This window comes from Macaca thibetana, chromosome 15, assembly GCF_024542745.1.
Source record: "Macaca thibetana thibetana isolate TM-01 chromosome 15, ASM2454274v1, whole genome shotgun sequence".
In the NCBI taxonomy this organism is placed as follows: domain Eukaryota; kingdom Metazoa; phylum Chordata; class Mammalia; order Primates; family Cercopithecidae; genus Macaca; species Macaca thibetana.
The window spans coordinates 617,343-629,414 of NC_065592.1; the positions used below are offsets into that span (position 1 = coordinate 617,343).

At 54.6% G+C, this 12,072-nt stretch overlaps 1 protein-coding gene across 4 annotated transcripts in view; it reads right to left on the reverse strand.

The window, feature by feature from the left end:
- VAV2 (vav guanine nucleotide exchange factor 2) overlaps nucleotides 1-12,072 on the reverse strand; it is a 232,748-nt gene that overhangs the window by 100,351 nt on the left and 120,325 nt on the right. For all 4 annotated transcript variants that reach the window (XM_050759858.1, XM_050759861.1, XM_050759859.1 and 1 more), the window contains exon 3: nucleotides 1,094-1,152. In XM_050759858.1, coding sequence (XP_050615815.1) covers nucleotides 1,094-1,152 — 59 coding nt within the window. The remainder of the gene's footprint in view (nucleotides 1-1,093; nucleotides 1,153-12,072) is intronic.

Genomic DNA, 12,072 nt, shown 5'->3' on the forward strand with positions numbered 1-12,072 from the left:
TTGTATGTGATTAATATGGAATTTTAAGAGTCTATCCTATATTTCACATTTTTGAAAAAACCTCAATTCAAAGGAATTTCCGAGTCCTCTGAGAATCCAACATTGGAAGTCCCTATGGTTTTAGGAACATTTAGCGCCGCCCAGGGCCTCTGTGAACCTGAGCAAATGGCCCCCACCAAGGGGCAACTGTGCCACCCAAATGCTCCAGCACCATCGTTCTGGGACCCCCCCCAGCCTGCAGGCACACACAGCGTCCCCCACGGATCACATCAGGATGAGGCCCCTTCCCAAAATCAGGGCACCCTCATGATGTCACCTGTGCCCAGATGTGACCCCATCCTCTCTGCTGTCAGGCCAGGCGCTCTCTGCCATCCCAGCCTCTCCTTCTCACTCTGCTGGCCCCTGTCCTCCCAAGGGTCTCCCAGACACACGTCCCCACCCTGTCAGGAACCCGGTCTCCCTGACCTCAATCTGTGGGTCAGAATCCACACTGACCAGTTCTTATCTGGGGCCATTCCCTCCTCTCACAGACGCCCAAGTGCCATCCAAGCGTCAGAAGCAGGAGGCAAGATCACAGGGGTCAGGGGACCCTCTGAGGCTGAACTCTGCAGTCCAAGCAGAACAAACGGAGAGTGGAGAAATTCCTTGGCTTGACTAGTCCAGATGCCCTGCACAGAGACCTGCAGCCCCTAAGCTAGGCAAGTCCACCCTGCTTCGGCCCCATCCCTGCAAACAGACCCCAGCTACCTCATTCTCGGCAGAGCCCCCGGTTCTGATGTGTGGAGAGTGCATTTAGGTAGGCAATGATCTGTGAAAGGATTAATTTACTGATCTTATTACCTAAATCGAAAGAGATTTTGCAGCCGTCAGTAACACGCTTGCAAGATTTCCCCGGTGTGAGCTAAAGCCTCCCTCCCCCGGCACCCCTTACTGCAGCCGCCAACAAGTTACTCGACGACACGCTGCAAATGCATGATAAAGACACAGGCAGAACGAGGGCATCTGCTTCCCACCCCAGTATCTGTGACAAGGCACGCCGGTGTCAACGGAGATGAAAGGACCTGGCCTTGGCAGCGCACTCCGGAGAGCTCACCTGATTCCTTTGTTCTGCGCAATGCTGTGCAGTGAGAGCCTCGACACCGCGGAGATGACCTGGGAGAGACAAGAAAAGACGCTCCTGTAATTTCACAAGAAACCAGAAAAGGCATCGCAGAACTGGGGACGGTGTTTTGCAGGACATCGAGAACTGTCAACTAAGCACATCACATCTGGGTAAGAAACACGGCTACAGTTTCAGAGATGGGGAAACGGGAGCCCGGAGAGGTCAAGTGACCCGCCCAAAGTCACCCAGCAGCCAGGACACCACGCACATGCAAATGTCCCAGGGTACTGCTTGCTTCCCTTCAAGCCCTCCCCTGCATGACATTTAACCAGATGCCTGGCTCCATGGAGGGCTCAGGACACAGAAGGGCAAGAGCTCCAGGTGCACGGCGGCATGACGGGATCTCTCCTTGTCTCCCCTGACCAGCAGATTGGTCAAGAGGAAGGTTTGGTGAGGAGCAGTAGCCGCTCCTCTTCCCTCTGCTGCCCCTAACCAGCCTGCCCTGTGATGTGGGCCTCCTATGGATAGGCAGGACCCACCCGTCTCCTGGCGTTGAAAGCCCCAACACAGCTACTCCACAGATCTCCAAAGGGACGGGTGGCAAGCAGGCCGGAGAGAGGGCAAGAGGCTCTGCAGATGAATATGGGGAACCTGGGGCAGAGGACAGGAGATGGCTGGCCCAGGGGCACAGGCTGTCACACACATGAGATGGCCAGGAAGCTGTCACAATTCACAGTGAATGGAGCTCCTGTGCGCGCGCCAGACTTAGGCCCTGAGGAGGGAGGTGCGGCCTTGATGTTGAAACTGCACCGAGTACGTGTGTGAGTCCATGTGGGTGCGCAAGTTCGCCCACGACGGCCACGTGCTGAATTCATAAACACCCTCCACTGGGTGCTGGCGTCAGAGGAACGGAGCCCAGAGGGCGCTCTGTGTGCCGCACACCGCACCAGGGAACCCCACGAGGCCATCCTGCGGTGCACATTTGCCAGACAGGAAAACCGAGGCTCAGTCACTTGGCCAAAGCCCCCCAGCCGGATATACCCCCCAGCCTTCCTTTCAGGCTGTTCCGCTTCCAGCAGCAATTTTCAAAAGCGGGAGAGGAAAGAAAATGAACCATAGAGACGGCAGGTTTGACCAATGAGCCAGCGGCTGCGTGCTGCCTTCCTGTAGGTGCTGGTGGTTAGGGGCCGGGGCTCAGGGAAGCTGGGGTCGTGGAAGGACAGGGCTCTTCTGTGCTTCCTCAGACAAGACTCAATGGGCCGATTATGCAGCCGGCCCAGCCGCACTCCCATGCTGATGCTATAAGGGCCCTTTCATAAATAATGAGGAACTTGGCTCTGAGAGTGTTTTTGGCTTTTAAGAGCTCTAAGCATTTAGGGAAAACAAAAATTAAAGCAATATTGCTGTATGTCCTTACAGTTATTTGGAAGAATGTTAGATCTCAAAGGGTCTGGCAACTACGGGGCACCCGAGCCCCCTCACACACCTCCCACGGCAGACGTGGCTAATCAACTCCTCCGAGGAGCTGGGCGCAGGCCCAGAGCCCTCCTCCATGGAGTCTAAGGAGGCACCAGCATGCGATCAGCGCTGACACACAAGAACATGTTTGTCAACCTGGAGTCAGCGCAAAGGCCCCAGGTCGGGTTGTACAGATGGAACCAGAGACAGAAAGGAGGCGTGGTGGGTGAGCCAGCCAAGGCCAGAACATGGGTCTCCTGCGTCCATGCTTCTGTGGCTCCTGTGGACAATTTCTACAGCTGCTATGACCACAGCAGCCTCAGCCCCGAGCTTGGGGCGCTTTGCCCCAGGATGAACATGTCGTGAGTGGCGTGTGAAGGGCTCTGGAGGGCCTGCAGCATTGATGGGCAGCTCCTTCCATGGGTTCAGCATGACCAGCTATGCTGGAGGACCCCTGTTCCTCCATCTGCCTGAATTTCAGGCTTCCTGGCTGGCACTGGGGACAGGGGGAAGCTCAGGGGCCCACCATGGGGGACCATACTCCAGTGACCCAAAACCCAGGGCAGGCGCTGCTGGAGCAGACACCGGACTGCTGAGATAGCCATGGGGTCAGATGGGGCAGAGGCGGCCCCATGTGAAACCCACCGGCCTGAAAGTTTGGGAGCAGAAGTACCTCCCTGCAGGAGGAGGGATGCCCCACAGTAGCGCCCCAGGGCAACTCTGGCTATGCCCGCCCCACTCCCAGGACAGAAAGCTGGTGTCCCCAGGGTCTGGCTCTCAGGCAATGATCAAACACCTCTTAGCCCACAGCCCCAGCCAACTCTTCCGATATCGCAAATGTCAAAGGATGACATTTTCCCTACTTTTATTACCTCGTCTGTTCCGAGTGCCGGTTAACAAATGAATGAAGACACACAGCCGTACTTCCCTTCCTCCTTCCTTCCCTCTCCTACAGACAGCCGCCAGGGCAGGAGGAAAGGAGTGTGTGTGCTGAGGACAAGGAACAGGGAGGAAGGACAAGGGGAAAGATGTGCTACTCGAAAGGACCAGGCCTGCTGGGGAGTCCACCTGCACCGCCAGCTCCCAAAGCTTCAGGCCTCTGTGCCATTCACCAATGTCCAGGCCTCACCGGGCCGTGCTCGGTGAGACTCACTGAGGAACGAGGTGGGGACTGGAGAGCTCAGAGGACAGGCTGGGTGGTTGAGTCCAGATCCTGGATGGCAGCCCTGGCTCCATCCCCACCCAACCATGTCATGTCTCAGGTTCTCAGACATCGGCAGCCCGTCAGCCTCCACACAGCCACAGTACAACCTTTTCAAGATGGTGCTTTAAAGGACAGACCCTAGGTCCTATCCCCCACCCCAGAGGCTCTGGGGCCTGGGAATCTGCATTTACAATTCAGGGCCCACATGGCTGGATATGCAGCCCACTGGGGCCCTCTGTCCCCTAGGGACTGGCCAGATGGGTAATGCCACAGACTGGGTCAAAGGCTGCGGGAAGCCAGGAGCATGTCCCAATTGTCCACTTGTGGATGCCTCACAGAGGCAGGGTCCCTGAAGCCCCTCCACACTGGGCAGGGAAGCAGAGGGACCAGGAAGGACACAGGGAAGGGGATGTGGTCTGTGAGCTCTTCCAGGGTAGGAACTAAGTTGGCTTTGCTGAATGATTTATCTCCAACATCTTCACATTGTAGGCCCTTCAGCTACAACTCCACCTGAGAAATCTTTAGATCATAGTGACCGTAAATGCAAAGCTCTATGCTGCAGTTTCAGCAGAGGACAGGAAGCCTCAGTGACCCCAGAGCCCAGGCACCGAAAACTCCACTTGACGGTTCCTTCCACAAAAACACTTCAGCATCTTTACTTTACTGCATCGAGTTTCCAAACTGAGGACAGAGGTGCTGTGCTCACAGTACTTGCAACTTAAACATCCACAGTCAAAACTCAAGACAGGGCCATGAAGAAAAAGGAAACGTAGACTGTGGATTCACTGTTGGACAATCACCCAATTTTGCATGGCCTTCTGGAAAGAACCCAGATGTCTAGCTATTCACATGTGACCTCAACCCAGTCTCCACTGCACCTCTGCACTTTCTCACTGCATCGTCTGCCTCACTTCTTTTTCACACCTCCTGTAACTTCATCCTTCTGTGCTGTATTCTTAGTGACTTCCTTGGTTCTGTCTTCTAATTCATTAATTCTCCCTTCGGCTCCACCTAGACTACTATTTAAGACACATATTGAGTTTTTCGTTTCAACAACCTCAGCTTTCATTTTGAGAATTTCTATTTAGTTATTTTCTCAAAGTCCATCTGTTCTTTTTGTCCTGCTTGTTTGCTCATCATTTTCTCTTCTTTTCTTTTGCATTCTGTTCCTTTTTTCCGAGAATAGAAACTCTCTCTCATCAATTGCATCTGCTAGCCCCCTCCCCCATGCTGATCTGTTCTTTTTCAGCACCAGCTGCCTAGTCTGGTAAACATACATATATTCACAGATCACATGTATTGTGTATAAACACACATATATATCGTTCTATGATGTAACTGCATCCTCAAAGGGAATTGTTTTCAATGGGTGGAGGGAGCCTCCAAGCTCTGAGAGGCATAACTGTGAGGCTCTCCTGGTTTCCCCCTGGCTTTCAGGCCCTACCTCGGGCCTGGTGCCAATGCAGGATGGATCCTGCCAGAGACTGTTTCCCTGCCCAGTCTGGGATGGTCAGCTGCTTCTCTGTGCCAGGGTACAGCTCTCTGGTCCCCACTGCATGGCCCTCTCGGCCTTCCTGGCTCAGCTCTCTGCACTGCGTCCATTCCATCTCCCTCACCTCTACCATGACACAACCCCAGCTATTGGGGCCCAGGCCCTAGGGTGGCCCTGGTTCCAGGCCTCCCAGGGGGTGGGTGGGGAGCCAAGCTGGCCTGGCTCCTCTTTCTGTCTTTGACATTCCTCTTGGTTTCTGACAATTGAGGATTTCTCTTTCTAGTTCTAAGCCTAGTAATCATGTTTTAGTTTGCATTATTTCATTTAAAGAGGGATTCTATGTGTTGAGGGGAGGGGAGGAGCCCATGCTCACGGGACCACTGTGTTTCGTAGCAATCCCTACACCTTCCACAGAGCAGGAACTCACAAAAACCTCCAAGCAAAACAGCCGTCAAATCCCCGTGAGCCTGGGGCCCATTGGTGGGAGTGAGGACACGTCTACTCAACGTCAGTCAGTGCGGGGCAACTACACTGCGATGATTTTAAAGAGGAGTCTGGTCGGGCGTGGTGGTTCACGTCTGTAATCCCAGCACTTTGGGAGGCCGAGGTGGGTGGATCACTTGAGGTTAGGAGTTCGAGACCGGCCTGGCCAGCCTGGTGAAACCCCATCTCTACTAAAAATACAAAAAAATTAGCCAGGCGTGGTGGTACATGCCTGTAGTCCCAGTTACCTGGGAGGCTGAGGCAGGAGAATGGCTTGAACCCAGGAGGCGGAGGTTCCAGAGGTTCCAGAGGGCCGAGATTGCGCCACTGCACTCCAACCTGGCCAACAGAGCAAGACTCCGTCTCAAAAAAAAAAAAAAGAAGAGCCTGCCAATTTTGCCATTATGATGATAGATGATGGGGTGGTGTTTGTTTAGCACACATCACAGGGTGGCAGCGTGGGGAAGTGACATGGAAGCGGGAACTCCGGGCCACACAGGTTGAGGTTCGAATGTCAGCTTCCCCCTTGGAGCTGGGGCAACTCTCAGCCTCCCTGAGCCTGTTTCCTCAACTATAAAACATGGTCCTAACAGAGGTCTCGTCACAAGGCTGCTGGGTCCTACAGGAGGACACACCCCTGGAGGGGATGCAACGCTGCCGGTGAGTGCCAAGTGAGGACAAGGCCATGGGTCCGCTGGTGGTCCCAGGACTCCCTGCAGAGTCAGAGCAGGCGTCCACCCACACAGAGGACCACGGGGTCCTCAGAGCAGGTCTGCAGTTGGGCAAGCCAAGGCCAGCATCAAGGCTCAACACCCAGTGCCCATCAGGCCTCCCTCCAGGAAGCCCATCTACCCAGACGGTGCATGCGCAACTCTAGCTTTCTTTTTCTGGCGCCTCAGAGAGATGGAAGCCAAAAAAGTGACTCAGTCACCCTGCGCTTGAGCCAGTGAAGCCACTGAGGGCCCCCAGGGTGGGGCTGCCTGGGGCCCTAGGGAAGGGCGCCATGTGCTCTGACAAGGTTTACGAGCTCCCGGCACCCTGCAGGCCCCTCTCTGACCCTCGTCAAGCCTCCAGGAGTACTGGTTTTGCTTAGGGCCTCTGGAGGGAATTCCCCTTTCCACGACTCTCTGGCAGGGCCAGCCATACCCTCCTGGCCACCACCTACAGACCCCAGTGCACCAGGTGAAGACGAGAGTAGCAGTGGCCAACAGTTTCCAGTGCCCCCCACGCCCTGTGCAGTGCTAGACCCGAGATGTCCCACCCAACTCTCGCCACCTGCAGCTGGAAAACACATGCACCTTCTCCCAGGAGAAGCAAGGCTCTGTCACATCCAGCGACCCATCCATGGTCCTCTAGCTGGACAGCCGAGGATGCTGAGAGCTGCCAGGAGAAATGGTCCAGTGTGGGGCGGTCCACCTGGCCCCAACCCAGCTGAGTGCTGGGCTCAGAGCAGCCTTTAGCATCATTTCCTAAACCAATGGAACTGAGCCACTCCTCCCACACCGCCTACAGAAATTGCTCAGACAGGGACCTGAGGTCTCAGGAAGACCTCCCAGCTGTTCCCAATCCAAGGCCCCAAATGCACCTCAGACAGACAGACCAGGAGACTTGGAGTGAGGCAGCCACTGGCTTCTCCATACGATTGTTAACTGTCTTGTTCCACGTTTAAAAGTCCTTTCGTCTTGAGGAAACTTCCCAAGGTGGCCACGGGCATCCTCACTGCCCTCCGTGCTTCTCGATCTGAAGTGACAGGCGGGTCCTGACTCAACCCGACTGCAGTGAGCTGCCCGGGGCATAGGTCTGTGCGGCAACACGAGGCACAACCTGCCCACAGCACAGCAGGTGCCACATCCCTGTGAGGTGGTGGGGTGCGGCAGGGAGAAGGAAGAGAAATGAGTCATCTGGCTCTGGCCAGGAGATGCTCTGCAAAGAGGGAAGAGCCCAGACCGCCCTGGGTTCAAATCCGCCCTTCCCAGGCACCGTGCTGAGGCTCCCTGAGGCTAGATTGACTTATCTGTGAGATGGGGATAATAGTGTCTCCCCGTGTGGCTGTAGGTGAATGAGACGGAGCCTGGCCCAAAGCAGGGACTCGCTCGCTCTCAGCTTGTGGAAAGGGGACTGCGCCCGATCAGGAAGGCCCACGGAGGGACTCACGGCTGCACTCCATCCTCCACTTGCTTGAATGAAGAAACGAAAACAGAGCAAAGTACTAGGCTCAGGGCCAGAAGCACGCATGTTTGTTATGACTTTAGAAGACACCCAGAACCCCCGAAGTGTCCCGCCATCTCCTGAGAATGCCGCTCTGGCCCGTCCTATCCCTGCAGCCTCACAGCTTCCCCTGGTACTTGGGATGTGAACCTGAGCACATGGTTCCTCCAGCCAAACCTCAGTCAAGACACTCAAGCCAGGCAATGGTGACCCAGAACCACCACCCGGGTGGATGCACATGTGCCTTACAAAGGGAAATCGAGCTGGGTGCAGTGGCTCATGCCTGTAATCCCAGCTACAGCCTCACTTGAGATGAGGAGTTCAAGACCAGCCTCGGCAACACGGTGAGTCCCTATCTATTTTTTTTTTTTTTGAGACAGAGTTTCATTCTTGTCACCCAGGCTGGAGTGCAATGGCACCATCTCCGCCCGCTGCAACCTCTGCCTCCCGGGCTCAAGCAATTCTCCTGCCTTAGCCTCCTGAGTAGCTGGGGATTACAGACAAGTATTGCCACACCTGACTAATCTTGTATTTTTACTAGAGATGGGGTGTCAGCATGTTGGCCAGGCTGGTCTAACCTCAGGTGATCCACCCACCTCGGCCTCCCAAAGTGCTAGGATTGCAGGCATAAGCTACCACACCCAGCCTCCATCTCTTAAACAACAACAACAACAACAACAAAGTCTTTAGGGCCAGGTGCAGTGGCTCACACATGCAGTCTCAGCACTTTAGGAGGCTGAGACAGGAAGATTGCTGGAATCCAGAAGTCGGAGGCCAGCCTAAGCAATACAACGAGACTCCATCTCTACAAAAACTAAAAAAATAAAAATAGCCAGACGTGGTGGCATGCACCTGTGGTCCTGGCTATTTGGGAGGCTGAGCTGGGAGGATCACTTAAGCCCAGGTGGTCGAAGCTGCAGTAAGCCAGCAGATCATGCCACTGCACTCCAGGCTGGGTGACACAGTGAAACCCTATCTCAAAAAATAAATAAAAATTAAAAGGAAATTGGAGCCCTGAGCCGTGCTGGTGACCACGTGATGATGAGCCATCCGCTGACCCAGCCTGCTCTCAGAGGCTCTGCTGATCAGAAGAGCTGTCTGGCCCGGACCCTCCTGCTGTCATTAGCAATCAGTAAGCAGGAACTGCACAGACCTGGCCCCAGCCGCAGGCCTTCCTTATCAGCCATTACCACGCATCTGGAAACACACACACAGAGGCAGCCCAACGGAGCCAAATGGCAAGATTATCAAACTCATTTAAATATGTTGCTCCGGGAACTCACCTATCTGCCTTGGAAATCTACAGCTCCTATTGCTGCATATTCAGAAGCAAATCATTATAAATTACTTTCTCTAGCTCAGCCTGTGTTATCCTTCATTTTTTTTTCTTTTTTCACGTGGAAAGCAAGGTCAGAAAAACTTGGGGTTCTTGCCTTCAGAATGACAAGCAACCATCGCGCAGTGATAATTACAAAACACGTGCAATCACAGCTTCACACTCAGGTTTTGCCACCAGGAGGAGGCTGGAAAAACAAAAGCAAGCAGGAAAGGCACTTCTCAGCCACTGCATTGGGCAATGGCAGGGCTGTGGGGCCCGACATCAATATTGGAAGTTTCTTCTTGGGAGCCGGCAGAGTGCAGAAAGAGAGGTGGGAGCCGCCCCAAGGCCCTGAGCGACAAAATGAAAAATGCCACTCACTCAGCCAGGCGACTGGCAGCAACTCTGAAGGGGAATGCGTGAAAGGAGGGTCTGGTTGTCCTTACAAAGACGATCAGGGCTCGAAAGTCATTTAGAAGGGAAGAAAAAGGTGAGAACGTCTTCTCTGTAAATAAATAGCTCAGAATTGGCCCACTCCTCCTGGAGCTTTCAACAAAATGATACCCAAATATACGCTTCCTTACTCTCAGTGGGTCTGGATCAACACCCTCAAATGCAGGAGTCTGAGAGAGAACCTGAGCCTTGGGGACCAGCAGCCCAAATCTTTGTGCCTTACACTCTGTGGGTGCTCCTTGTCTACAACATAGATGGGTAAGTGGGTGGATGGATAAGTGGGTGGGTGTGTGAACAGATGGATGGATGAGCAGATGAGTGGACAGGTGGGTGGGTGGGTGGAAAGACGGATGGATGGACGGATGGATGGATAAGGGTGTGTGGGTGGATAAGTGGGTGGGTGGGTGGGTAAATGGATGGAAGGATGCATGGATGGGCAGATGGGTGGACAGATGGGTGGGTGGATGGATAGATAAGTGGGTAGGTGGGTAGGTGGATGGATAAGTGTATGGGTGGGTGAACAGATGGATGGATGGATGGGCAGATGGGTAAACAGATGGGTGGGTGGGTGGGTGGATGGATGGATGGATGGATAACTGGGTGGGTGGGTGAACAGATGGATGGATGGATGGGCAGATGGGTAAACAGATGGGTGCGTAGGTGGGTGGATGGATGGATGGATGGATGGATGGATGGATGGATGGATGGATGGATGGATGGATAACTGGGTGGGTGGGTAAATGGATGGATGGATGGGCAGATGGGTGGACAGATGAGTGGGTGGGTGGATGGGTGGATAAATGGGTGGGTGGGTGGGTGGATGGGCAGATGGATGGATAGATGGATGGATGGATGGATAAGTGGGTGGGTGAACAGATGGATGGATGGATGGGCAGATGGATGGATAGATGAGTCGGTGGAAGAATGGATGGCTGGAGGGATGGATAAGTGGGTGCGTAGGTGGGTGGGTAGGTGGATGGATGGATAAGTGGGTGGGTAGGTGAATAGGTAGATGGATGGTTGGATGGACAGACAGATAGATAAGTGGGTGGGTGGGTGGATGGATAAGTGGGTGGGTGGATGGATGAATGGAGGGGCAGGTGGACAGATGGTAAGTGGGTGGGTGGGTGGATGGATGGATGGATGGATGAATAGATGGATGGATGGGTAGGCAGATGGATGGATGGATGGATGGATGGATGGATGGATGGATGGATGGACGGATGAACAGATGGTGGGTAGATGGATGCTGACTCAGAGGGATCCCTTTGCCCCAGTCCCTTCTGATGAAGTAAGGAGAGAAGAGAGAGAAGATGAGCCCCTGACGGCCAGCCTCATACCTATCTCCCTGAGTCCCTAATACACCCTTGACAATTTCTGTACAAATGTCCTCCCTCATGGTGGGGGTCACAACTACCCACCATGGAGGCACCACTGACCCTATTTTGCAACTGAGAAAACCCAAGTTCAGAGAGGTAACATGACTCGACCAAGGTCTCATTGCTGTGGAAGGCTGAAGCCTGAGTCTGACTCAAAGTCCAGCTCCTAACAGTAAGGTACCTAGGAGCCACCCCCTGCCCAGGAGCGGGGCCCAGCCCTGCCCCTTCTGAGCCCCCAGCAGGTGGTTCGGGGACAGACCCTCCAGCTAGATCATGGCTCCATGGGGTCCTTGCTCCACCCTTCCTCTGAGTGTCTGCTCCACTGGGAATGAAAGGCTGGGATTCTAGTCTGGAAGGTTCTCCCAGCTGGAATCACATCCAGGAATCTCAGGCACTGGCACAGAGGGCAGACCTGAAGATTCTTGTGAGCTCCTCAAGGGGGTGGCCGAGCAGACGCCCCCAGGGATGGCCCAGCTGTGAACAGGACACTGGCCAGGGCCAGATATGTGGGGAGACTGATCGTAGGTGAACCAGGGCCTCAGTGGCCTGGCCAATTCCAAGAGGGAAGAGAAGAAAGGGGCAGGGGCCAGCCCCAAAGAAAACTGCAAGCTCTGGCTTCCTCCCTGCATGCTCGGCTCCCGGCACCCACGTCCTCCATGTTTCCATGGCTGTGCTGGGTGGGTGATTGCGAGTGTAACTTCCCCTCTTCTCTGACATGGTGTGGCCAGGCTAGAGGAAAAGGGCTGATGGTGCCCTCACTCCACGCACCGTCCTTTCCCCACTGCAGTCAGCTACACTGGCCCAGCTGCCCCAACCAGCATGTCTCTCCTTGGCTTGAAGGGGACGGGGTCCTAGGCCCAGTTCCTGACACCTCCAGAGGAAATTCAAGGCCTGGAGCAGAGGCAGGAAGGCTGGCAGGGAAGCCCTGGGGGTCAACGTCGCTTTGTGCACCTTGGGACCCGGGGAAAAAAGAGG